This window comes from Maylandia zebra, linkage group LG23 (genome assembly GCF_041146795.1).
Source record: "Maylandia zebra isolate NMK-2024a linkage group LG23, Mzebra_GT3a, whole genome shotgun sequence".
Classification (NCBI taxonomy): Eukaryota; Metazoa; Chordata; class Actinopteri; order Cichliformes; family Cichlidae; genus Maylandia; species Maylandia zebra.
In genome coordinates this window covers 47448214-47475667 of record NC_135188.1, presented here as the reverse complement: position 1 = coordinate 47475667, position 27454 = coordinate 47448214, and the positions used below count along the sequence as shown (strand labels likewise).

The 27454-nt window shown below is 41.8% G+C and overlaps 1 protein-coding gene across 6 annotated transcripts in view; it reads right to left on the bottom strand.

The window, feature by feature from the left end:
• Window positions 1-27454, bottom strand: part of dmd (dystrophin) — a 300586-nt gene that overhangs the window by 168466 nt on the left and 104666 nt on the right. For 5 of the 6 annotated variants that reach the window (XM_076880080.1, XM_076880082.1, XM_076880079.1 and 2 more), the window contains 8 exons: window positions 22274-22470; window positions 13358-13486; window positions 9722-9817; window positions 8554-8652; window positions 7209-7390; window positions 5418-5568; window positions 2168-2287; window positions 908-1009 (listed from right to left, as the gene is read on the bottom strand). In XM_076880080.1, coding sequence (XP_076736195.1) covers window positions 908-1009; window positions 2168-2287; window positions 5418-5568; window positions 7209-7390; window positions 8554-8652; window positions 9722-9817; window positions 13358-13486; window positions 22274-22470 — 1076 coding nt within the window. The remainder of the gene's footprint in view (window positions 1-907; window positions 1010-2167; window positions 2288-5417; window positions 5569-7208; window positions 7391-8553; window positions 8653-9721; window positions 9818-13357; window positions 13487-22273; window positions 22471-27454) is intronic. The other variant, XM_076880083.1, reaches the window with a different exon arrangement.

The following is a 27454-nucleotide window of genomic DNA, read 5'->3' as shown; positions in this document are numbered from 1 at the left end:
CGTTTTTGCAATAGTAATCCCTTACTTTACTCGTTACTTGAAAAAAGTAATCGGATTACAGTAACGCGTTACTGCCCATCTCTGGTCTTGAGTGACTGTATCTAACAGTAGCTGGTATTTCTGACAATTCCTTTGTGTGACCCACTCATGTGTTGAGCCATATGTCTGTCCATCTTAGCCATGATGCCTGACAGGAGCTTCCACGTGGCGCTGAGGCAGGTTATTGGTTGGGACCAGCCTCTTCTGGGAATCTGGGGATCAGTCTAATCTTTGGTTAGCCATTCCATGTGCAGGTCATTCATTAGCAGCTAGAGTGCTGTCAGCTTGTTTAGCTAGTAACTGTGAATCATGTCAGAGCCTGGTGTTGTCCAACTCTTCATGCGTGAGACTCTTTCTTGGATTTATTCCACTGTGATGGTTACTAGGCGAGGTTAGGGGAGGTAGCCAATGAGCATTTTCTTATGTGCTGCATCCTTCTCTGTCTTCACCCTTGGTGGGCTGGTCATTTATTGTTTGCCTGCTACTGAGAGTACACCTCAGATTGTTCAGTGGAGAACAGCCGATTTATTCTCCTGGCTTCTATGTCTCTGCAGTTTTAGAGATACTCTGAACCAGTCAAGCCATCACAGTTTGGTCGTTTAAATCCGTACACTTACACACTTTTTCAAAATTCTTTCCGAAGAGATAATCATGGTTCATCACTTATTCATAATATTATGCCTGATCTGTGCATTTGTGTTAATGAGCAAGTTGAACATATATAGATAAAATGTAGACAATAAGTGTATACGAGAAGCATTTATCCAATCTGTTCTAGACAGGTGAAGAACCCTCACATGCATAGACACATTCGGGTTTCTCAATACATCAGCAATCTTATCTGTGATCCTACCTTAGACAGTCATACCTGTTCATTGGTGAAGTGCTGCCATTTCAGCAGAGTCTCCTGCAGCACAATCCAGCGTTCTTCTGTCCATCTACAAATCGCTGCCCAGCGGTCACCAAGCACCTGCACAAACGAAATAAACACAGACACCCATATAGATCCCACTCAGTCCCCTAGAGCGTGATATGTGTATCCTCAAGCTTTTGAGTCCTTAGAGTTGGAGAAACTATTCCTGAGGTTTACCCTCTTCTGGACAGAGACCTCTGATGTTACACCTGGAATCTGCAGTTTTCTGCTCTTTGTCAAACACCATTATGTGAGGTTGGTTTGCCAGCGCTTCATTTTCAGGTCATCATGCCTTTTATACAATGCAGCCTACTATGTTATCGATCACCTCTCAAATTTGTGTTTTGTGAAGGACGTTTTTAATGCATCCTTTTATGTAAGTGTCCTAATTTTCTTTGGTTCACAGCAGCCTTTACCTCTGATTCAAGCTGTAGTTTGCACTGTTGTGCTTATCTCATCCATAAATAAAATATGTTACAATGGGCTCCAGATTTGATTTTCTCTTTATCTGTAATCCTTCTTGCTTTTACCAGCTCTCATGGATGTGCCCACAGTCAGTCTGTTTCTACCGTCAGATTTTTGTCCAAACCATAGAAAACCGACTCTCGTTATTGCCAGCGGATTAATTTTCCGTTCTCTTGTTTCTTTTTCAAGTGATGAAAAATAAGTTTCATGGTCTCTCCAAATTATAGATGGCATAACATTTTAACACATTACCCTTGAAGGGCTTGACTCAATTTTGGGGCTAACCTTAGGCTAACCAGTCAAACTGCAGTTTGTAGCACTTGTGTTTCCCTCAATTTTTCTGGAGCATTAGGAATTCTACTTTAATTATTGCAGATTTTGTGAGTTAACAGTGGGAACAAACAAGTACACATCAAAGGCTAAGAGAAGGATGGATAATTAATCACAAAGACAAAGAACTGGAGTTTGTGTGATGATGACAAGTAAATTAATTTAGCAAAAAGTTAAGATAAACACACATACAGCAACAATGTCTTACTGCAGCTAATTACTGCACAACTGCAAAGACAAAACAAGCTCAATGTATTTTCCATTAGAAACAAAAAGCCCACGTTTTGCTGGAGACAAAAAGAGAACTCAAAAAACATTTAGACAGAAAATTAGCCCGTCAATAAAATCTCTTGCTAATCTGTGTGATCAGCAAAAATATGTGCTGTGTGTGTGTGTGTGTGTGTGTGTGTGTGTACTTGCCTGAAGTTTGTTCTCCAAGGCAGCAGTGGTGCTGTCTCCACTGTTCTCATCTACCACCACCACCATGTGGGTCAGAGAGTTCACCCTCACCTGCTCAAGTTCCAGGTCCTCCTGCAGGAGCTTTAGCACACATTGGCACCCATCAGTATAAGGAATTCCCAAAATGCTGATGGTTTAATCACAGATTAAATTCAAGATTAACCTGCAAAAGAATAATGTGAAGAGAAAACTACGGGCTGGAGAGAAATCATGAAGATACCACATGCTGCCAAACATGTTGGAGCAATTTTAGGGGATGGGCCTGTAAGTCTGTGAGTGGAAATGTTCAGAGATGATGTGAGAGCTGATAGTAGTGGAATGGATTCTGAAGTGTGCACAGCTACACTTGCAGCTCAAATTCAGTCAAATGCTAGCAAAACCGATCATGTGCAGGATGGCTGTAATTGCCAGGCAATGTACATTTTTTAGAAACTGTCTTGAATTAAAGCAGGAAGTCTTTCAGAAAGTTCAATCACACAACGACTGAATAACTGTTTGATATGTAGTACACCACCTTGTGTGTGGTGGAGCACACACTTGAGTTGCTTACTTGAAACCACCACCCCAGTTTATCAATCTTGACTTTCACAAAGTGTTGCAGAGATGTTGCTCAACCAAGACAGCCCCATAACATCCAGACCCTGAACTTTTACATTTCAGGGTCTGTATGCTTGAAAATGACGCGCCAAAAAGGAATGATTACAAACTCTGTGTAAACCACCTTGGTATCAAAATAAACATCACAACAAAGTAAACATCACAGCAGATACCATTGTGTCAAAGTAACATATAACCCCTAACCTCTATATAGCATATAGCAAAATGCGAAGTGTAATTTTGTCACGCTCTAAACAAAATTTACTGGACCAGCAAACGAAGGCCAAACTTGCAGTTTTGAAATCTGTAGATCTGTGCTTTCAGCAGAGACGCTGTCTGTGCACATGCTGTTGGGTGAACGGGGGAATCCGTACTTCGTGTTTACACCTTTTTGCAGGATCTTTTTTACCTGCTGTTTAGATGTTTGATGTTTTAGCTGTGTTTGGTGGTCATGGATATGGATTTGTGAGCGTTTTGCTGACTTTTCTGTGGAAGCACAAACCAGCACAGCTCCTCCTCTTCCCCCAGTACAGGGGGCATTGTGGTTGAACAGGTTAAGGAACTCAGGGTGAATCTCCTCCTCCCAAGGAGAAGTACTATCAAGTAGTTTTTTTAAACTGTCTCAGTGGCCTTTGACCTTATAATGGGTGAGTTGTCTCCCTCATCTCCACATTCTGCTTCCTATATGGAAGGTGTGACCCTGGGATTGAGGAGATCTTCAAATGTTCCAACAGCCACCTCACTATGTCCCCAGTAGAGGTCATCACACTCCAGTCCATGTGTGCAGAGCACTACCTCCCTCTTCTGACGTCAGCTGACGTCTTGGATCACGACTACGTTGACCTCTTCCTCTTACTTCAAGCACTACTTCACCAAATGCCCGTCCCCTGGTCTGACTTTAGGGTGGAGTCCCTATAACCTAGTCTGGGTGAAGGTAACATGATTCCTCTATTTTTCTATCTTCGTGGTAGTTTATTGAAACCACTCGGTCTAGGACAGAGGTGGGCAATCTCAGTCCAGGAGGGCCGGTGTCCCTGCAGGTTTTAGATGTGTCCTCGAACCAACACAGCTGATTTAAATGGCTAAATTAGCTCCTCAACATGTCCTGAAGTTCTCCAGAGGCCTGGTAACAAACTAATCATGTGATTCAGATGTGTTGACCCAAGGTGAGATCTAAAACCTGCAGGACACCGGCCTCGTGGACTGAGATTGCCCACCCCTGGTCTAGGAGCTATGCTTTGGTGGTAAGATTCAGTGGGCTCAAGATCACTGCAGGGTTTTTGCTTTTTCTGGTCACCTCTTGGCTTCAGTGATCTCCAGCTTCCACCAGGCCATTTTGCAGCCAGGTGTGAAGCGGCAGGGATAAAAGTTAGTACCTCCAAGTATGAGGCCATGATTCTCCATGAAGGTTCTGCTATGGATTTACTGCTGTCCTCATAAGCTACAAGGAGTGGAAATGAGAGGCTTCAACATAAATTAAGTAAAGGAAATGTATGAAAAAACACACTCTTACTGCTGTATGATTCACACAGAAGATTATTCCTCATAGACTTCAAAAGAGTGGTTAATGTGTACACACAGGTCATTCCAGCTCTGGAATAACTTTATTATAGAGATTTTATATTTCTTTACCTTATGAATGACTAAAATTAGGCCATGTGTTTCAAAAATCTAACTTTTAGTAGATATGGCAACAACTCTTTTTGTGAGTTTTATGGTTCCAGTGCTGGTAATGCAGTAAGGCAGTGGGGTAATTAAATTTAGCAAGATGAATGCAAATGTTTTCAATGTTCATGTTCAGGCAACAAAAACAACAACGGAGCTGGGTAGGAACAGATTGATGGGTAAACAGATGGACAGATGTTCACACACCATGAGGAAAGATGCAACAAAGAAGCGAGGGAGATGCAGATAATATGTACATAGGAGGAGATTCGAGCAGAGTGGACACACCTGCCACAGCACAGCTGAACAGAATCTGACAGACAAGACACAGGAAGCACAACTGAACATGACCCACATGAGACAGAGGACTATCAAAATAAAACAGTATGTAATGCACACGCTGAGAGCCAGATAAGACACGTGAACTTGACAGAGGGAGCGGACATAAACAGACATGGAGACACGACTGACTGAGGAGACAAAAGGATGAAACAGATAAATACTGGGAGCAGGACTAAAGATGTATTCACTAGACCAGACAGGGAAAACAAATAATCACAGAGACAGGACACAGAGAGACGAGACAGACACAGGGCATGACCAGGGAGACAAAAAGCGAATGTGCATGAGTCTATATCCCTGATACATTCAGGGAGGTTTCCCTAAACATGCCGACACACTTTAAAGACGATTGTGTAATCAGCAAGTTTGATTTTGATTATCTACAAAGTTTTATTTTAAACTAAGATCTGTAGATGCTGGATTGGAGCCACCCTTTTTTTATTCTTTTTGAAATCAAAAGCTTAATGGCAAGACTGTAAGGAATGTTTTAATCACTTTAACTGCGAATGACAACTTGTTGTGTAACATTATAAGGAAAAAGGGAACAACATGGCTGGATTAGTAAAGCAATCTTTCAAAAACAAGGATCAGCCTAGTACACGCCCACCTTGTGTTCTTCTACTCGGCGCTTGATGTCCTCCAGGTCAGGTCCCAGTGCCTGAGCCCCCATCTTCTTAATACGTGCTTCTGTCACATCCAACCAGTCTGTGAGTTGCTGCAGCTGCTCATGCTGCAGGTCCATCAGAACTTCATGGAGTCTGGGAGTGAGATGCAATTCAGTAATGTCTTATTTTGAAACCACAGCAGGTATTTACATAGCTATTTTCTAGTCTTACTTGTTGCCAAGTGTTCATCTATCTCACTTCCACACAGCCACATTGAAATCATCAGTTAAGCTAACATACATGTCTTTGGACTAAGGAGGTGTGGCGTGGTGGCAGTGTTAACCTGACAGTGCTAAACTAACACTGGTGGATCATGCTACCATCCACAGAGACCGAAGGGTTTAAACCTCAGGCACTAGCGATTAGAGCTGATTTACTTGACTGACACTTAGTATCTTGTCTTAGTGGTGTGGTGTTAGTGGGATGACATTAGTTGTTAGATGTGTTATTAAAACATTTTTTAAATGTGAAGAGTGGTAAAGCAGTCTTTTTGAGAACTGTATTAGGTCAAATTACATACACTTATCATGGGCATGAGTGTCATGGAAATGTATGTTTGGAGGTGTAAAGGTGAGGCTTTCCACTAGGGTTGGTTTGCTGCAAGAGTTTAGTGGAACATTGCAGAGAGTGGATGGAACAAGGACTTTCTCCAACTTCACCCAAAATCAAATGGACTTCTTTCTTCTATCAAAGAGCTTTCTATCTAACATTCACACTTCAATGGATGTATTTGAGAGCAACTTGTGCTTAGTATCTTGCTTAAGGATATTTGGCAAGCAGACTGGGAGAGCCAGGAATTGAACCACCAACCTTCCAATTAGTAGGTGACCTGCTCTACTTCAAGAGCTTCCAACAGGACGATGATGCCAAATACACATCAGAATTGTTTTTGAAAAGGAAAATTAAGCTTCTGGAATGTTCTTCTCAAAGCCCTGACCTCAACCCTACTGAAAAAATTGTGGAGTATGCTTAAAAGCCTGATCCCGGCCAAGAAACTAACCAGTTTAAATTAAATCTATTTTTAAGAAGTGTCCACAAATATACAGACACAATTATGCCAGAAGCCTCTCGATGACAATCATTAAGTGCACCTTGCTAAGGCATGTTTGGCCAAATATTAGTGGCAGTCTATGCATATATTTGAACCTGCATACTAATTTTAACCCTGTGTGGATTACAGAAAATAAAGATAAATAAAGAAAACTTGTGCACCCAAATATGTACACATTACAATGATTCCACCCTGGAAAACACAGCTGAACAAAATCAAAGAAATTACATTGGGGATTGACATTCGTGTCCATGATGAGTGTAAAGTTCTGATCACAGCTGTATATCACGCCTGATAATACTGGTGGTGCTGAAAAGGGTTTTACAGTCTTCGAGCCGCTTTCAGCAAAGATGCAAGATTTTGAGAAGTGAATAGAATTTCATAAAGTCACAATCAATGTTAAACTGTATTGGTGATTATCAAAGCTCTCACTGATGCGATCTCTGATAATCACCAATGCAAACAAGAAACCTTTTTAGACCCATTAAAAATAGTCTCAGTGGAGACTACTCATCATGTTGCTTTAACTAACTTTAACTGATGGAAAATGACTTAAAGATGTATCTTCTAAGAAAATACTTTCAAAATATCACATGACCAGGCTTCTGTCAAAACAAGATCAATAAGATAGATGTGAGTTTTAATATTGTTAATTGTACTGATGCTTGTTTAATGTATGTACCTGCTCTGTCGCTCCATGCTAGCGACTCTTAGGTGCTCCCACCGGGAGTTGAGAAGGTTCATTTGCTCTCTGACTTCAGAATCCTCCTCTTCACTCAGGTTTCCTTCCCCCAGCAGGGCAGCACCGGCCCGGAGGACTCGTCCTACACTGCTCTGGTGTGTTGTCAGCTCCACCATATACCCCTGTTATTAAAGAAACAGATGGAAGAATTGCACATGCATATTCACAGTAATTCAACTATTTTTTAATCCTACAAAGGTGAGGGGGTACCTCATATTACTATGGCACCTACTGCTTCATCTATTTTTATTGAACACTTAACTGCAATGTGATCCTTCCAGGATATCAGAAGGCAGAATGGTCAGAGTAAGCGAGTGCATCAAAGTCCTAGAAGCTCCCATTCAGTACAGTTAATGCATCACTTACAGTTAAAGCTAAAAACAGCTGCCCATTGCAAACAGCTACTGCAGGAGACCAGCTGTTTCCATACCAGATATAAAATGCTTACAAACAACAGATCTAAAAACTTTTCCATGCATAAAGTTTTATTACAGTAAGATATCCATATCTCACAGATTTAACTGACGTAACTGCAACTGTTTATTCTGACTGTGGCTTAAACCCTTTTCATATTTCTGCTCTTTGATCACATTTCACAGGCAAAATGTGACGTTGATACCGTAGATTTTTAACGTCCCCCTTCACATCTTATTTTGTGAAACTGTAAAATTATTTTTTTAGCTATTGGATATTCTATGGATTGATGACATCGGAAAATATAGAGGATCAGTGATAATCAATACATTTTCAGCTGCTGTGACACAAATATGAGAGTCCTTTAAAAGAAAAAAGTTTTCTAATCCTGTGCACATGGAATAATAGCTCAGTGTTATTTGGGCATTTCACCTTTAATTATACAGTTCCAAAGATCCAGCTGTACGCAAATGTGTGAAAACATAAAATCCCTTTAGAAACGTAAGACAGTGCAAACATTTTATTACCAGCTGTACTTTAGTTTGTCTAGTGTCCTAAACTATATAAACTATTCAAATGCCCATATGACATGTTTTCTATTTCACCATTCACTAACAGCACAGAGAAGGTGTTGTTTAAATATGCCAAAGTTTTCTTTAAACAAACAGTATTATTAAAGCTCTTCATGACCGTGTCCTATTTTTTGGTCACCCTAAACTATTCTGACAAAAGAATTTAAAATTCTATTAACTCTAAAAAATTCACTGGTCAGCTGTGGGAATCCTGAAAATAAGTGTTGAATCTTAAAAAATAATACAATACCTTTATTTAATTTAAAAACCACAATCCAGTAGGATTTCACTAGTCCTACCTCGTGTGTGTGAAACTGCTCCTTAACCTCCTCCACATGGTTGGAGATAGGAGCCTGGCCCTGGAGACCATCTTCAGCGGACAGAAGCCATGTCAAGACCTTAAAAGTTACATTTAATTAACATAACAATAGCATACTTTCTTTTTTTTTCTAAAATAAAGTTTTTTTCTTCTTCTTTATCTTTCATTTTCTCCCTCTAGGGGTTGCTATATCAGATCATCTTCTTCCATCACACCAACCCTCTGCATTTACTCTTTCACTACATGCATGAACTTTCTCTCGGGTCTTCCTCTTTTCCTCCTGCCCGAAAACCTCATTTTTAAACATCATTTGTCCGATTGATCTATCTGCACTATTGGGTTGAAATCAGAACTCTGTACATACAAGTTCTTCTACACTCACTGGCACATGTCTTTATGGACCTTGCTTTGTGCACTGGTGAGCAGTCATGTTGGAACAGGAAATCCTTGCCACAAAGTTGAGAGCATGAAACTGTCCACAGTGTCTTTCACTGAAAATAGGGCGCCGAGTCCATAATCTCCCACCAAACTTGGCACGATGCAGTTAGACAAGAACCGTTCTCCTGGCATCCACCAAACCTCATCTGTCTCATGTGTTGGATTGCAATACAGAGAAGTAGGATTTGTCACTCCAGAAAACACGTTTCCACTGTCCACCGTGCTTTATACTACTCCATCTGACACTTTGCATTGGGCTTGGTGATATAATGCTTGAATACAGCTCCGTAAAGATCTCTACGCACTATTCTTTAGCTAATCTGAAAGCCACATGAAGTATGGAGATCTGTAGCAATCAACTGTGCAGAAAGTTGGCGACCTCTCTGGACTATGTACCTCAGCATCCACTGGAAAATTTAGTAGAGAACAGGTGGCATCCTATCATGGTACCGCAATGAAAGTCACTGATTTCCTGAAAGCAACTCATTCTTCCACAAATGTTTGTAGGAACAGTCTGCATTTAAAATGCACTGCCCGGCGACAGTGTGCCATCGAAGAAACCACACGTTTCTTATACACTGAGAGATGTCGCATGCAGGAAGGTGGTGACTCACACACAGACACACCCACGCACACACAATATTTGCTTCTGTACATTAAATGTTTTATAAAGTAGATATGAGTCCTTTATCATCACCACATTGTCTTACCTCCTCCAGTGCAGCCTGGTAGCTTTCCAGGCTGGTGGTTCCTGCAGGCAGAGGACTGAGACGCTGCTGCAGCTCCTCTTGGCTGGGATCCAGCAACTAAACAAGGCAGCAACAGGTTAGAGATAACAGGCAGAGACAGAGTCCGATGGTGGAGATGACGTGAGGAGAAACAGAAGAATGGAGGGCACCAGGGTTAAGAAGTCGAGGTGAAAAGAGGACAGACAGAGATGATAAAACAAGCAGAATGTCAAAAATCAGAGGGGTGAGCAGGGAGGGATCGGGACGAGTAGAAAATATTAAAGGCAACATGTGAAAGAAATGTGGGAAACAGAGGCGATAAAGAGAGATAAGGAGAAGCCTCTGAGTGTCAGATATTAATGATGATGATGATGACAAGCAGTTTTAAACTTTCTCCAAACTTAACTCGTCCTCTCTCTCCCCTTATCTCTCTCTGTGCGCTCACTTCTGATCTAGACACCAATAATTCTCTCTTTTTATCTCATCTCAGTGCTGTTTCTCTCACTTCATTCTTCTCTCTGGTAATAAGGTCATAAGATGATTCAATAACTGCCAACCACAGTCAATGCTGCCGTCTCTTAATGTCTATTTTGTTCAGATCTGTGTGACGGTAGACGCATAAATGTTTAGCCTATCTAACATAAACAAATAAAAGGAGTGTAGGGTAAAAGTGTAAGGGTGTAAGGGTGTAAGGGTGTAAGGGTGTAAGGGTGTAAGGGTGTAAGGGTACGCTACGGAAGAGGAATTCTGGGCCCACTTTCTTTTTCTAGTGGGCCTAATCCTCTTCTGTAGTAAACCCTACACAATCTCGTTTCTGACTTTTTTATTTTCTATTATTAACTAATTGATAAATTTCTTATATTGGTTGATCCTACCTATGATAGTTATACACTGTTTGCCCAAGTTTTCTTTCTTTTCTGTTTTTAATTATCGTTGCTTTAGCTGTTTTTACTTTTTTGTGTTCTGTAACATACTTTGGAACTATGTTTAGAAACTGCTTCATATTTTAAGTTTTACATTTATTATTAGTCCATCCCCAAAAACAACAAAAGGGGGTGAAAAAAGATCAAATACTCACAGTTGGGTTAAAGATTGAACTGTCAAAATCAGTATGAAATGTTTTGTAGCTTTGTTTTTCTTTTTCTCAAGATGCAAAAACGTCAGTAGAAAAATTGCGTTTTCTATTGTCTATAAAATTATAGTTGTTGATAGCTTGAACAGCCTCTTGATGTCACCTCACAATAAATATGCTTGTAGGTTCACCTACTAGATGTAAAGCTCATGTGACAATTGATTTATTTTCACACAAGATGAAAACAATAAGAAGAGGAGGCTTTAGACGTCTATTTCTGAGTTCAGTCGTGGGTTTGATTCGGTTTAGCTGACTCTGTCTAATGTTCAAAAAAGCTGCATCAGCAAAGTCTCTGAATTGTTGTAACAACCAAAGATAAAGACGAAACTCTATACAACAACGAACCAGCCTTTTTTATTTTTATACTTGTACGCCAAAAAACATGATTTCATTCTACTTGTGCACTTATGGGCCTTTAGTTCTTACACTACAGCAAGAGGAGCAGCATGTGCTCATTTAATCAAATAGCTCCCCTTGACTTTCCAAATATTATTGAATAGAACAGTTTAAGTAGGTATGTCAGCATGACACATCTACTTATCTGCAAGTTAAGCAGATGTGTCAAGAATACTGAATATCTGCAAGTATTGTTGAGCCATTGAATTAAACGATTTATGAGAAAATTGCTACATATAGCTTAACTCCATCCACATGGGTTTGACTTGACACTCAGATGATTTTTTAAACCAAGTACAAGCTTGTTCTAATAAAAGCTTCAAGAGTGCTGAAAGATCAAATAAGTAATTTATCCTTGTGCTTAGTCTGTGCTCTGTCGTGAAAACAACTATCCATCGTCCTGACCAACGCCAGATCCCTCACAAACAAAACGGAGGAGCTTCAATCAGAGATTTACTACAACCGTCCGGGAGTGTTGTCTACTGATTGTAACCGAATCCTGGCTCCATCCAAAAATCCCAGATGCTTCAGAGGAGGTACCAAACTGGTCCTACAGGTCCTACCTCACAACCTAACATTAGCCACAGTTACCATTACCATTTACAGTTACAGTTACCATTGTTTACACCCCCCACCCGCCCCACCCTATGCTAACGTTATCTTAGCACTCAAGTGCCTTCAACTTATTATCAGTAAACAGCAGAGAGAGCGCCCAGAGGTCATCTATACTGTTGCTGGGGACTTTAATAAGGCATGTTTGAAACTGAGGTGTCTTACCGGGGGGATAGGACACTGGTCCATGTGTACAGTAACATCGAGCAGGCCTACAAAGCAACACACCTCCCCCACCCAGGACAATCTGACCACCTCTCTCTGCTTCTCGTCCACCCCCTGTCCCTGAGGCTGAGGCACAGTTCTCTGTACAGCACTGCCTGAGCCAACCTGGGCATCAAACAAGCTAAGGAGGCCTACAGCAGGTGGGTAGAGGGCCTCCTCACCTACAACAACCCCCATCAGGTGTCCAAAAAGGCCAATCCTCCAACCCCCAACAGCAGCATCAAAGTAGCAGAGCTCAACACTTTGTTTGCTCGGTTTGAGACCACCCCTGCCTTATACGATGGAGACGAGAGACAGACCGACTTCAGGAGGCACAGACAGGTCCGTTCCCCTCTGATTATAAATGCAGAGTGGGTGGAATCTGTCTCCACCTTCAGTTTCTGGCCACCAAACACCTCTGCTGATCTCACCTGGACCCACAACACCAACACCCAGGTAAAGAACGCCCAGCAGCGACTGCACGTCCTCCATGTCCTGAGGAAAAATAACCTGGACTAGAATGGGCCATCACAGGTGACCCCTTGCACCCCACCACCCGTTTGACCCACTGCCCTGTGGTCAGCGCCTCAGGTGAATCAGGTCCCACACCTCCAGACTCTCAACCAGCTTCTTCTTCTCGCCCTTCTCCCTGTTAACAAACGATCCACCACACCAGACCCCTGCTCACCCACCTCACCACTCTAAGCCATGGTCTGAGTAACCCCCATCACTCTGGCCGCCCACACAGGGACTCCATTCAAATCTAATCCTTTTACTTTGCACTACTTCTAAGAACCTTACAACTTGTTCTCTATTGTGCGCCTTTCTCTTGTTTTGTATATATTCCTCTTGACTGCCAACATTTTCAAAGTTAAGTAAAGTCAACCGCTTTCATCTACAGCACGCTGACAAAGAACTGCGAGCTGTATCACTACTGATTTAAAGTGAAGACACAAACACACAGTTAGCATAGCTTATGACTTGATTTATAAATGATTGAAATTAACACTGATTAGAAAAGTCAATGCATTTCAAATCGTGATTTGCATTGAAAACGTGATGATGTAAACACACCGCAAAACTGTACACTTCAAGTTTTTCTTCGGGTTAAAATTTCAAAACTAAAATTCACATGTTTAATGCATTTTTAAAACATCACAAAAACAAAGAGCATTTTTAAGAAAGGGACACGTTCTGGGGAGCAGACAGAACAAAAACCACACATGCAGAGACAGATGGGGAAGTGGCATCAAGTGTTAGTGTGAGACACGGACCTGATCAGTAAAACGCCTCCTCTTTTGCTCGGGCGACTGGACATATGCAGCCTGGGTGTAGGCATAGCTTTTATAGCGAGGCTGAGGGGAGGGGCTCTGCACTCGCCCCTGAGCCACATTCACTGTAATCTGAGAGAGGACAGACAGAAAGGAAAAGACAGAGGCAAGAGAGGAAGAGAGGAAGAGGCAAAAGAATGCAAAAAGGAAAGCGAAAGATCCAAAAGCTAAATTAAATAATTGCTTTACCAAGTTAGTGAAAATGTGCAGCCCTGAAAGAAGTATTCACATTCAGCCACTATTGAATGTTATTAGCACATTAAATAGCTATTAACAGTTGTTATTACTACTGTAATTGTGCTTCAGACTGGGCAAAATCCCACAGGCGAGCTCTGTAAAGCAACCAAGGTATAAGGTAACTCTTGCTTGTCATTTGTATAAATGCATGTCGATTCTGTAATGTTTAAGCACCATGGGAAAACCGCTGTTACTAACTCCTGCCATACATAAAACTGAATTTAATTAATCAGGCTATTATCACTCTACAGCATGTAATAGACCTGGAGGTTCACTACAGATTACTGTGTTAGTGTCATGTTCTTCTTTCCCCGGGTGTAAAAACAAAGATCTCGTCACACAAGCCACGAGCTTTCCCTGAAACTAACCACGCCCAAACTTAACCAAACAGCAGTTTTTAAAAAACATCAATAAATAACCGTCAACAATCTTCATGGTGTCCAGCAATGACTTGTGCCACCTTGCGCCTCGTATAGCTTTGCTTTGCACACTAGCATATGGGAGTAATAATAACTCATTCAGCGCTGAATTCAAAATCTCACAGAAAAATCAAGGCACAACTTTAAAAAAAAAAAACAGTCCAGTGTAGCCTGCCTGGGACAGGATTACCGGAGTGGATCGGGCTGTGGCCAGAGGCAGAGTTCCAGGTTCTACCAATCCCTGGTTCCTGAATCTGGCTTGTGGTACGTGGAACTCCTGGTGGGGAAGGAGTCAGAGCTGGTGTGTGAGGTTGGGAGATATGGACTAAATATAATCAGGCTCACCTCAACATGAAGCTCAGGCTCTGGAAACAATTTCCTGTGAAGAGGGCTTGGACTCTCTTCCACTCTGGACTTGCTATAGGTGAGAGATGGCCATAACGAACACCATGTTCAAGAAGTAGGGTCTTTATCACTGCACATGGCAGTAGGAGACCCTAGGTCACAATCCATGATTGATTTTGTAATCATGTCATCAGATCTGCAGCCAAACGTCTTGGAGGAGCTGATCTGTCAACCGATCACCATCTGCTGGTTAGTTGGATCAGGTGGCAGGGGAAGATGCTGGACAGACCTGGCATACCCAAACATATAGTGAGGTTACGCTGGGAATATCTACCAGAGCCCCAGCCCGTGAGAACTTCATTTCCCACCTCGGCAGAGCTTTGATTGAATTCCAAGGATTTTGGTGAGACCCTGGAACAAGACTTTGAGTTGACCTCAAAGCAAGCTCAGACAACTGAAGAGGGGGAAGACGGTGCTCTGCTGTTTTCAGTGTAGCACGGCCTGTGGATGGAGTCAAGTGGCAGAAGGAATAACTTGAGTGTCTCCCCAATCCTGTAATGGGAGCAGAGGCTGAAGATGGGAGATTTCCTTCCAACCTACGCCAAAGAGCTTGCTTATAGGGGGTCATGTGATTGTTGGGGTTTTCTCTGTTGTTCTTGTATTATTGTAGAGTCTTTATCGTACAATATAAAGCGCCTTCAGGCAACTATTGTTGTGATTTGGCACTATATAAATAAAACTGAACTAAACGGCCTGTATTTATATAGCGCTTTACTCGTCCCTAAGGACCCCAAAGTGCTTTACACAACCAGTCATCCAATCATCCACACACTGGTGATGGCAAGCTACATTGTAGCCACAGCCACCCTGGGGCACACTGACAGAGGCGAGGCTGCCGGACACTGGCGCCACCGGGCCCTCTGACCACCACCAGTAGGCAACGGGTGAAGTGTCTTGCCCAAGGACACAACGACCAAGACTGTCCAAGCCGGGGCTCGAACCGGCAACCTTCCGATTACAAGGTGACCACCCAACTCTTGAGCCACAATCGCCCTAAACTGAATTGAATTGAATTTGACTCGGGTGCTTTCTGGATGCATCCTAAGTTAGGTGTTTCAGGCATGGTTTATTGGGAGGACACGTTGGAGAGATTATATGTAATCCTATCCATATGTAACCCTAACCCAGCTAAGCAGTAGAAAATGGATGAATAATATAATGAATAATAATAATACGATGGTGCTTTTTCTTTAAGAGCTATTGCTAACTTTGTAAAACAACCTATTTTAAGTGATTTTATTTTTTAAGGCACTTTGTCAGTAATCACATTGCCAGAGAACTGTTTGTGGATTTTCCCAGAAATAACTGTTTTTTGTAATCGGCTGTTTCAGACAGTACAGCTAAACAGAGGCGTGGCCTAAGCAAAGGGCTGGTTTATGGTAATCAAAACTGCTTATAGTTCCCCTCAACATGTTTGCTGTCCAGGGACATGGTTGTCATGCTCTTGATCAATTTTCACACAAATGTGGGAAACAAAAAATAGTCATACAACCTATAAAAATAGAGTAATGTAACTAGAGCTTTTCTCACCTTAGTACAGCTGGCCAATCATAATATGAAGTGCCAACATTAGATCATGATTTCTAGAAAGATGCTGAAATATTCCCGTGTCTTATGTTAGTAACCTGGATGGGGAGATTTTAACAGAATTTATGTAATTTGCATAGAAGGCAAATAAGGATCATGAAGTGCAGATATTATTCACACACAGTGGAGGGGATTATTATTTGACTTATCTGCTCCACTGCAGATTGTGTTAGTTCCATTTTAATAGAGAGAGAGAGAGAATTAAATGAAAGTTATACACTGATTTGCACGTCACTGAGTGACAGTAGTATTTGTATAAGGATTTGATCCTTCAACAAGATGTGATTTAGTACTCAATGGAGAAACCCTGGTCACCAGGTTTGCACACATCTAAAGAAGGATTTCTTTAAATTCTTTAGGTCTTTTTTGGCTGCTGCTTGACAACTCAAAGCTTCAGCTTCCTCCAGAGATTTCCTATGAGGTCTAAAGACTGGCTTAGACTACTTAATTGATGTGCTTCTTCTTTAGCCACACCTTTGTTGCCTTGGTAGTGTGTTTTGGGTCACTGTGATGCTGGTTCTTGTCGCCAATTTCACACTGCATGGCTCAGGCCATTGGCCCCTTAATGCAGTGAAGTCGCCCTTAGCAGAGAAACAGCTCCAAACAGTCACACATCAGGTCATACAGCATGTCTCTTCCATCAAACACAACAGGTCAGGTTGATGCCAAAGAGCTTGATTTTGGACTATAGCACTTTCTGCCACGCTTTCTCTGAATCGATTAAATGCACACTGGTTGAATTTTTTAAATCACAAATATGTATTTCAAACCATATTTGACCATTTGAAAATTTTTCATTATCTGTTTCTAGTTTTTGCTTTTTCATCTTCATCATCTGCCTCCTCCAGCACTACTCTCACCTTCTCATCTTCAGCTCATCCTCTTCCTCCTCAACTTAAGCCTTCCTCCTGAACTGCAGTTAGGGTTAGGGAACACTCATAATTTGAAACAGTGTCAGTGCTTATTTTGAATAAACAGTGAGATATTAATATGACCAGCAGTTATTCCGGGAAGATCACTCCATTATTGTAGGGTCTACCTTACAATATAAAGCGCCTTGAAGCCACTGTTGATAAATAAAACTGAATTGAACTGAACTGAATTGCAATATGCATGCAATAGGATTCCACTGATCTCAGCTTAATGTAGCCTGAAACATCAGAGCCAGCTGATCTTGTTTCTGACTGATATTTATTTTTCTTTCTTCAAAGATTCTGTCTTAATTCAGAGTTTCCTTTTCATTCAGGTAACAACTGAAAGAATGAAATATATTTTGGGTGATGCTGTGACCGCATCCTCCAGCATGGACAGCAGTTCCCAGGAATTACACAGAACAAGCAGGAGGAAATTAGTGAGCAAAACAACATCTGCTTGCCATGCTGCCTCTGAGACTGCAATCTAGATATCCATCTATCCATTTTATTCCAGTTGTCCTATTCAGTAGGATGGGGGTGCTAGAGCTCATTCCTGCTTCACAGGACGAGAGGCAGGATACATCCTGGACAGGTTGCTAATCTGTCATAGGGCACACAGGGAGACGAGCAACCATTTACTCTCACATTCACACCTATGGTCAACTTAAGGTGAACAAACATAAGGTGAATATGGAAACGCCACACAGAATGGCCTCAGAGTGGATTTGAAGCCAGGACCTTCTTCTTGTGAAAAGACAGTGCTAGCCATTGTACCACCACGCCTCCAATATACATACGCAACAATGAAATGAACTGACCTCCCAGCCCATTGTTCATTCAGTGGGCTGGTTTCACTCATTGTGCAAATGTACTGTTTATAAGGCCGGTGAAACCTGCAGTCAGCTGAGACTGAAGACGTCACCTGCATGAGTGACGAAACGTTTCTCCCACTGAAAACGTCCAGATGAACAGAATCAACCTTTCGGGATCAAATAATCTATATTTAATCTAGAAGTAATTAAAAAGGAAAAGAAAAACTGTAATTGTTTGATGATCGGTGAGGTATATATACATTTATGATGTTTTTAAGAGAGATCTGCTGAGAGACCTCAGTGCTCATAAAAATGTAAGAGCACATTTACATATTTTGAGCATACATGATGTGTACTTATAATGTAAACCGTAAATTTCACACTTCATGAATCTACAAGAACACAAATTAATGCACAACAAATTATGCATGCATTTTCCATTTTTATTAATTACATATTTAATCAATTATCTAATTGTTTAATAATACACTTAAGTAATGAGTTATTTCAAAATGATAAATAATGAAGTAGCATAATTTTTAATGAATTATCTTTCTAGTTTCTAGTATTTAAGTAATATTTATTACTATTATTTATTAAGTTTATAAACTTAAAGTTTATTTAAGTTTTGCAAGTTTGGTTATTCACCCTCAATGTTTCACACCGCATCATTTCCTGTTTACTTTTGTGTGTGTCATTGCTGCAACAGGAGTAGCAGTGCTAACAGGTTCAACATAGATCTGACTTTCAGAGTTATCCAAACTTCTTTGTTTAATTCTGCACTTATTACATTACATTCTCATACAGTGCTGATTAAAAGCTATTCAGACAACACTGAAGGATCTCAGTTTCTTCATCTCCTTCAGTTCTAGTATACACAAATGGTTCTGTTGTGAATTTTACAAGCCCACTTTGAGAAGGTGGGATGGCCATGTTAATATTTAGAAGTATATTTTGTACCTGGGTTTAAGAATTCTGTTTCAGAGCTGATAATATAGGCTACTATGCAAATATAACCACACTCATTCAGCTGTATAATGTGCAGTACTGCAGAGTATGGATAATGTGGCAACAACATAGCAACGAACAGCACAGGTGAAGAAGTAGCTTTGAACACCAAGTAAGCATATACAGCTGAGTATCTGCACAACTTCCAGAAATCATAAAACCTCAACACCATCACAGCATTAAGCCGGGAACAGCTGCCATTATATATTCATTGCCACTCTTGGAATTAAATTCCTTACATCTAAAGTCCGCAACCCGTCTGTGTAGCGCTTAAGAGGCACATAGACAAAGAAGTCATCACACATGCATGCTGCAGCAGATTCACTCTCTTGCGAGTAATTATTCTCGAAGATTAAGGATCTTTAAAAGACGGCGACTGGACTGTTTTTTTGAAGATGTTTCATTTCTTATGCATCTGTTGCTAACATGTCAGTGCCAGATACCACAGCACACCATTTGGGATCTAGTGGAGTCCACGCCTCTATGGGCAAAGGTTGGGTTGGCAGCACAAAAGAGACCATTACAATATTAGACAGGTGGTCATCCTGTTATTTCTAATAGGTATATAGCTTTTACAATTCAAACAAATCAAAACACAAATTACCGATATAGTGAAAATCCCAACTATGACTTGACCTTGAGGTTATCGAACATTTTAGTAGCTGCACCAATGTTATCAATTTGAAAATCCTCGGTGACTTCCTTCTTGAGTTATAACATTCACAAGACTTTCAGAAGATTTCAGCGTTGAGGGGTAAAAAGGTAGCATACCTAGCACCCAGCAGCTACAGGACAGTGTGTCATATAGTTATGATTTGCACAAAATATTAGCAACAACCTTAACTGTTTTATCAGACGCTAGTTTAGATCAGACAAATGTCATGTTGCTCATTGTCACGTTTTGTACAAAGCATATCCCATCCTCCTCTCCTGTACATTCACATACTGCCTATTCTAAGTAGGGTTGGGCATATGTAAACATTTTCCAGTCGGCAATCGTCAGTCCAACAATCGTCGATAGGCGATATATTCGCGCATGCACAGACTTTTTGATGGGCGGGGCAACGTAATCATACACGGACTGATTTGCGCGTTTACAAAACAGAAGAAGTCCAAACATGGACGAACTAGTTTCCAAAAACAAAAAACAAAACGCTGTCAGCATTAACGCGGCTTAAGCGCGGTCATCACAATACCAACAGTATGTTACATGCAGCACACATCAGGGGAAGACTCTAGATAAATGCTATGGCTCTGTACCAGATGCATTTATAGCCCTCCCCCCTCTCAGACCGTCACACCGTCCTGCTGGCCCCTGCTTACACCCCAGTCATCAAGAGGATTAAAAAGGTCACCAAAAACATCAAGCAGTGGACAGAGGAAAGTATCCTCACCCTACAAGGATGTTTCGAAGCCAGTGACTGGGACAGCCATCTTTCTACCTCTGATGACATCGGCGAACAAGTCAACACGGTGACATCATACATCTCCTTCTGTGTTGACAACATTATCCCCTCAAAAACAGTCTCCATCTACCCCAACAACAAACCCTGCATCACCAAGGAACTCAAGGAAATCCTTAATAAAAAAAAGAGGATTTTCTTCTGGATAAAAAGGAGGTCAACAGGGAGGTCAAGAGCGCCATAAAAACTGCTAAACTGGAGTATACCACAGGGGACCTCCACTCAGCCTGGCAGGGCCTCAAAACCATGGCCTCTGTGAATACTGTGGTCACCACCCCCAGAACCATCCAGGTGGAGGGGAGCAACCCCTCCTCCCTCCCTGATGACCTCGCTTTCTACACCAGGTTTGAGACGGACAACATCATCCAGCTTGAGGAGTCCAGATCCTCACTCAAACCTGGCAGCTCTGCACTCACCTTCAGGACTGAGGACGTGGTGAGAGCCCTCAGGAGGACCAGGGAGAGGAGCTCACCCGGCCATGACAACATCAGCAGTCGAGTTGTGAGGCACTGTGCAGGGCAACTAGGAAGTGTGTTCTGGACTCTATTTCAACACTTAATTGACAGTCACACCGTCCCCCAGCTGTGGAAACACTCCACAGTCATCCTCATCCCCAAAAGAAACAACCCAAAGTCTCTGAATGATCTTCGTCCTGTGGCCCTCACCTCCCTGGTGATGAAGGCCATGGAGAAGATCATAAAACAGCACATCGTAAGAGCAACTGACCCCCTGATGGACCCTCCAGTTTGCTTACCGTGCACGCAGAGGCGTCGATGATGCAAAACTCTTCATCTTGGACTGCATCCACAAACATCTGGAGCTCCCTGACTCTGCCAGACTTCTGTTTGCTGATTTCTCATCAGCGTTCAACACTCTGCAGCCTCGTATCCTGGCCACCAAACTTTCCATCCGATTTAAAGTTAAAGATAAATAAAGTCTTTCTGATTCTGATTACAATTTTTAACGCTTTCAACCCATCTGGAGCGCAGAAGGAACAAAATTTGGACGATCTGACGAAATGCGTTGGCAGAGACATTTCAGGGATTTTGACTCAGTCTGCGCTCTAGATGGGTTAGTTGTTAGTCATGATGACGGCGCGTTAACGCTGACAGCACTAAAAAAATATAAAGTCGGGAATTTGGGATTTCTTTGGCTTCAAACCAGATGAAAGAGGTAAACCTAAGGATGTAACCAAAGCGGTGTGCCACTTGTGCAGACGTATAGTGCGAGCAAAGTACTCAAACACGCCTGACTTGCAAGAGCATGTACGTGTCAACCATCCGGCTGAGTATGCTAGGCTATCAGCAGCTCCTGCAGCTCCATCAACAAGCATTTGGGCGCACTCTGAGGAGGGGGCATTTGCTCGCAGATGAAAGAGGGTGCTGTTAAAACAGCGCTACTATTGTTTTTTTTCTGTTGACCGCTTCTATTAGCTCCATCATTATTAGCAAACTTACTCATGGCCAAATAAATAAAAAAATCGCCCTCGTAAAAACTATCGACGACGCTGAGCTAATCCATATATTCGTCAAAAGTCAGGTAATTCTAGCCAGTAGAATGAAGCTTTGTGCACAGAGGTACCAGCATCATGCACTCACAGAGCAGACACTCTCGTTTGCTTGATGGCCTTTTTGGGCATAGCTGCTGAGTTCCACATGCGTGGTTTCAGAGCATTCTCTTTCCCAACGCGTAACATGCCAACAATTTGCCACGTCCCGAGGCGTCTCATAGTAACACAAAAGGTAACCTTCCGTGTCCCTATGATACGTTCCGGACTTTGGATGATGCTCCCTGTGTTTTCCAACTCTAACCCTAACCTTAACCACAACCTTAACTGTATCAGATAGTGCTTTCCCAAGCAAACCATGATGAGAAAGTAAACTAAGTTTACAACAGTTCTCGTGTTTCCAAAGGCGTAACATACTGACGATTTGTCACATAGTGTCGGTATGTTACGTTTTGGGATGAGAACGTGTCTGTGGTTTAGTTAGTCTCACAAGTGTTGGTGTTTAACCTGCTCAGAGAAGCGCTGCTTGGTCTGGATCTGATAGTGTTCCTCTGTTGTCACACGGGTGATATTGGCTGTGGCTGCCTGAGGTAACGTCTCCACCTCTTGGATGGCTTCCATAGAAACACTTTGCGGAAGTACCCGGAAGAGTGACGTCACATACATGATGATACTCTTCTTGTCAGGGTGAGCCACTGCCACATCTGAAAAGAGTGAGAAGAGTGAAGTTTATCCTAAATATCACGAGCCACTTGTGATAAATGTCACCTAATATGACAATAGAGCAAACGTTTCTGGAAAAAAAAGTTCTTCAAGACCGAAAGTTGTCTGACGAGGGTGATATGTCCAAACTATAGATATAAAATAAACTATATTCACGTGTGTTAAAATACGACTGTATTAGATAATTATTTTGGCACAGAAGGAATCTTCACTGGAAGATGAGCCTGGTATGAAAACTACAGATCAAAAGAAAGACCCTTCAGTGAGTTCACCAACTACCTGTCCACTGTTCTGACACTCCTGTCACCATAATGTTTTCATTAGCGATAAACATTGGTGTCCATTGTGTCTGTGTGGCATTCAAACCCTCACCATGGACCCCCTATTGATCCTCTACCTAATCACACAAGCCAGGGTGTGAAACTGGGTGTGGGTCACAATCAGCCAGGGCTTCGGGTGAGCTCATTGTGAAACCTGGCCCCACCCTATCACGTGATTTACTGAGGTCAAATGGCCCAGGATGTGAGTGGGCGTTAAGGCGTCTGGGAAGGATCTCAAAACTGGATTATAGATGGCAGACAGTTGGTGTGGTAAGCTCCGCCCTCTGTTCAAAGATGGTCATTCACAGTGGACATAGATGCTTCTTTCACTCCTCTTTCAAACCAGATGCTTTTCTTTCCAGGCTCTTAAGACTACGATGACCTGGATGATTGAGGTCATAAGTGATGTTTAAGTGATGTTTAGCTCAAAGGCGTCGACATGCCACAAAGCTAAATCCAGTAACCCAGGCTATGTCCACACTAATTTTCTTTAATTTTAACATTCTTTCCTCTCCCGTCCACACTGAGACGGCGTTTTTGCTCATGGAAAACGCAGCGTTTTCATAATGCTCTCGAAAACTCATACATTTCACAACGGTGCTCACAGTGTGGGCAGCAAAAACACAGACTTCGGCCATTTTCAAATCTATCTGGGCTAGTGTGGATGTAGCCCCAGGTTCAACTACTACCCAGGGGCCATTGCTACATCTTTTCATTCTCTCTTCTTGCTTTCGTGTCTCATTTTCACTGCACTAGCTAATAAAGATGTCCCCCACCCCCCAAAAATGAACAACAAAAAACAAACAAATAAACAAAATAAATAATTAAAAGAGAGCAATTGCTGTGGGGCAAATGAGTGAATCCCATATAAGATACAAAGATGGCACAGTAGTAGGAGAGGAGCAAGAAAAAAGAAAGACGGATGACGATGGAGTGCTAATGAACTGATTGCTGTGGTGATGTTAATAGAATGATGTGTGGAGTGCAGTTAGCTCACAGCTAAGAATAATGAACAGGACCAAGAGGAAATAGTCTGTGCGGCAAGCTTGCCAGGAATGATGTGTGTCATTGCAATTTGTGAGAGAAATAAAGTTAGAGTATGAGTCACACATTTGGCTGTGGAATACTGATTTATCACAGAGAAATCTTATGGTGTTATTGTTTCTCTGAGAAGAATAAACAGTTCCATAAATAATGCCACCATCTGCAAGTGTGTGTATACATCCCTCAGTGGTTTAGACTCTGTAAGTCCAATCTGTGATCTCCACTTTAATCATTTTACCACGGCTCTGCTACATATGTATGCATTTTTATGAGGTATTGTGGGAGTTTGTGTCAGTGTATACTGTACTTTTCAGGTGTGTATAAGCGTAATGTATGTGTGTCTCTATGCCTTGAGGTAATTAAATCTGTCTCAGTAACCTCGCATTATGAAACTGTCATTAGTGTGTATTTAAACAATTCTTCAATTTATTCCTGAAAAAATATTTGATGAAATATTTTCAGAGACTAATATTTATTCCTAACAAATCCTTTCATTTAGTTCGGGACTTTGCTGAGTCCTGAATGAAATGTTCAGAAAAAATCTGAAAACAGTTTGTGGGAACTACATCTAACCAGTATTCCACAGTTTGCTAGTGTTTTTTGGAAAATATGGCTTCCAAGAGATAAAGTTTCCGACCTGAGCTGCATTGCTGCAGCTGGATGTGCTTTAATGGCCAGCTGAAGAAGAGAACAAAGACAACAGTGCAAAACAAATGAAAAGAAAGAGGAATTAGAGAGAAACACCGGTGAGAGAAATACACAAAAGACAAGACAAACAGTGGGAGGAGAAAAAGGAAAAAAGTACTAATGAAATCAAGAACAGGGTTATATGCAGGATAAACGCCCTATGAAGGTCTTCATCATATAAATACAGCTCTCAAAATTATCAGCAACGTATAAACTACAGTGATTAAAGTTGAATTCTTTTAGTGCCTTTTTAAAATCACAACAGTGTGCTTTATATGCACAACAAGGAAGTTCAAGGGCTTTTGAAATTCCTTTGAGTAAATATTAAACCAAAGAAAACATTTTCTATGATACTGACAAGAAACCTTTTCAGTGCCAATAAAAGCTAGTCACATCACATACTCTGCAGTAGTGTTCATAATGTGCCTCTTGATCACCACTGAGTGAGCTGACTGTTGACACCTCAGAAGCTGGTAGCATACTCCTCAAAAACAGAAACTGTACATTAAATGGACTGTCTAAGGACTGGAAGTCCACTCACTTTTCTTTTGCCTTGTTCAAGAGTTATCGCATCTACAAGATTTTCACAAATTTGACCTCTGAACTCTGACCTTGAGGCCAAGGTCACTGTGCTTCAAACTCATCCAAGAGTCTTCATAGATGCACATATGGTATCAATCAAAAAACGATATGGCAACATGGCCTTTAGTTGTTTAGGGAGGGGGAAGTTTTAGGAGGGACGGCGTCTTTGAGATGTGAGAGATTTGAGACGTTTAGCACAAATCTTGTGTAGTCAGTGTGTAGTCAGTGTGTAGTCAGTGTGTAGTCAGTGTGTAGTTAGTGTGTGGTCAGTGTGTAGTCAGTGTGTAGTCAGTGTGTAGTTAGTGTGTGGTCAGTGTGTAGTCAGTGTGTAGTTAGTGTGTAGTCGGTGTGTAGTCAGTGTGTAGTCAGTGTGTAGTCAGTGTGTAGTCAGTGTGTAGTTAGTGTGTAGTCAGTGTGTAGTTAGTGTGTAGTGAGTGTGTAGTCAGTGTGTAGTCAGTGTGTAGTCAGTGTGTAGTTAGTGTGTAGTTAGTGTGTAGTCAGTGTGTAGTCAGTGTGTAGTCAGTGTGTAGTTAGTGTGTGGTCAGTGTGTAGTCAGTGTGTAGTTAGTGTGTAGTCAGTGTGTAGTCAGTGTGTAGTCAGTGTGTAGTTAGTGTGTGGTCAGTGTGTAGTCAGTGTGTAGTCAGTGTGTAGTTAGTGTGTGGTCAGTGTGTAGTCAGTGTGTAGTTAGTGTGTAGTCGGTGTGTAGTCAGTGTGTAGTCAGTGTGTAGTCAGTGTGTAGTCAGTGTGTAGTTAGTGTGTAGTCAGTGTGTAGTTAGTGTGTAGTGAGTGTGTAGTCAGTGTGTAGTCAGTGTGTAGTCAGTGTGTAGTTAGTGTGTAGTCAGTGTGTAGTCAGTGTGTAGTCAGTGTGTAGTTAGTGTGTAGTCAGTGTGTAGTCAGTGTGTAGTCAGTGTGTAGTCAGCGTGTAGTCAGTGTGTAGTCAGTGTGTAGTCAGTGTGTAGTTAGTGTGTAGTGAGTGTGTAGTCAGTGTGTAGTCAGTGTGTAGTTAGTGTGTAGTCAGTGTGTAGTTAGTGTGTAGTTAGTGTGTAGTTAGTGTGTAGTCAGTGTGTAGTTAGTGCGTAGTCAGTGTGTAGTCAGTGTGTAGTCAGCGTGTAGTCAGCGTGTAGTCAGTGTGTAGTCAGTGTGTAGTTAGTGTGTAGTCAGTGTGTAGTCAGTGTGTAGTCAGTGTGTGGTCAGTGTGTAGTCAGTGTGTAGTTAGTGTGTAGTCAGTGTGTAGTCAGTGTGTAGTCAGTGTGTAGTTAGTGTGTAGTCAGCGTGTAGTTAGTGTGTAGTGAGTGTGTAGTCAGTGTGTAGTCAGTGTGTAGTCAGTGTGTAGTCAGTGTGTAGTTAGTGCGTAGTCAGTGTGTAGTCAGTGTGTAGTTAGCGTGTAGTTAGTGTGTAGTCAGCGTGTAGTCAGCGTGTAGTTAGTGTGTAGTGAGTGTGTAGTTAGTGTGTAGTTAGTGTGTAGTCAGTGTGTAGTCAGTGTGTAGTCAGTGCGTAGTCAGTGTGTAGTTAGTGCGTAGTTAGTGTGTAGTCAGCGTGTAGTTAGTGTGTAGTGAGTGTGTAGTTAGTGTGTAGTCAGTGTGTAGTCAGTGTGTAGTCAGTGTGTAGTCAGTGTGTAGTCAGTGTGTAGTTAGTGCGTAGTCAGTGTGTAGTCAGTGTGTAGTCAGTGTGTAGTCAGCGTGTAGTTAGTGTGTAGTCAGTGTGTAGTCAGTGTGTAGTCAGTGTGTAGTTAGTGTGTAGTCAGTGTGTAGTTAGTGTGTAGTCAGTGTGTAGTCAGTGTGTAGTTAGTGTGTAGTCAGTGTGTAGTTAGTGTGTAGTCAGCGTGTAGTTAGTGTGTAGTGAGTGTGTAGTTAGTGTGTAGTTAGTGTGTAGTCAGTGTGTAGTTAGTGTGTAGTTAGTGTGTAGTTAGTGTGTAGTCAGTGTGTAGTCAGTGTGTAGTCAGTGTGTAGTTAGTGTGTAGTTAGTGTGTAGTCAGTGTGTAGTTAGCGTGTAGTTAGTGTGTAGTTAGTGTGTAGTCAGCGTGTAGTTAGTGTGTAGTCAGTGTGTAGTTAGCGTGTAGTCAGCGTGTAGTCAGTGTGTAGTTAGTGTGTAGTTAGTGTGTAGTTAGTGTGTAGTCAGTGTGTAGTCAGTGTGTAGTTAGTGTGTAGTCAGTGTGTAGTCAGTGTGTAGTTAGTTTGTAGTTAGTGTGTAGTTGTGTGTGTCAGAACAATGAGGCGACTGCTGAGTGTTACAGGTGTTACAGCAGTGACACATCTGCTGCTGTCAGGCCTGCAGGTATCAGGCTGTTGTTCTCCTTCATCTCATAGTGGACACAAATTATTTTTGGAACGAC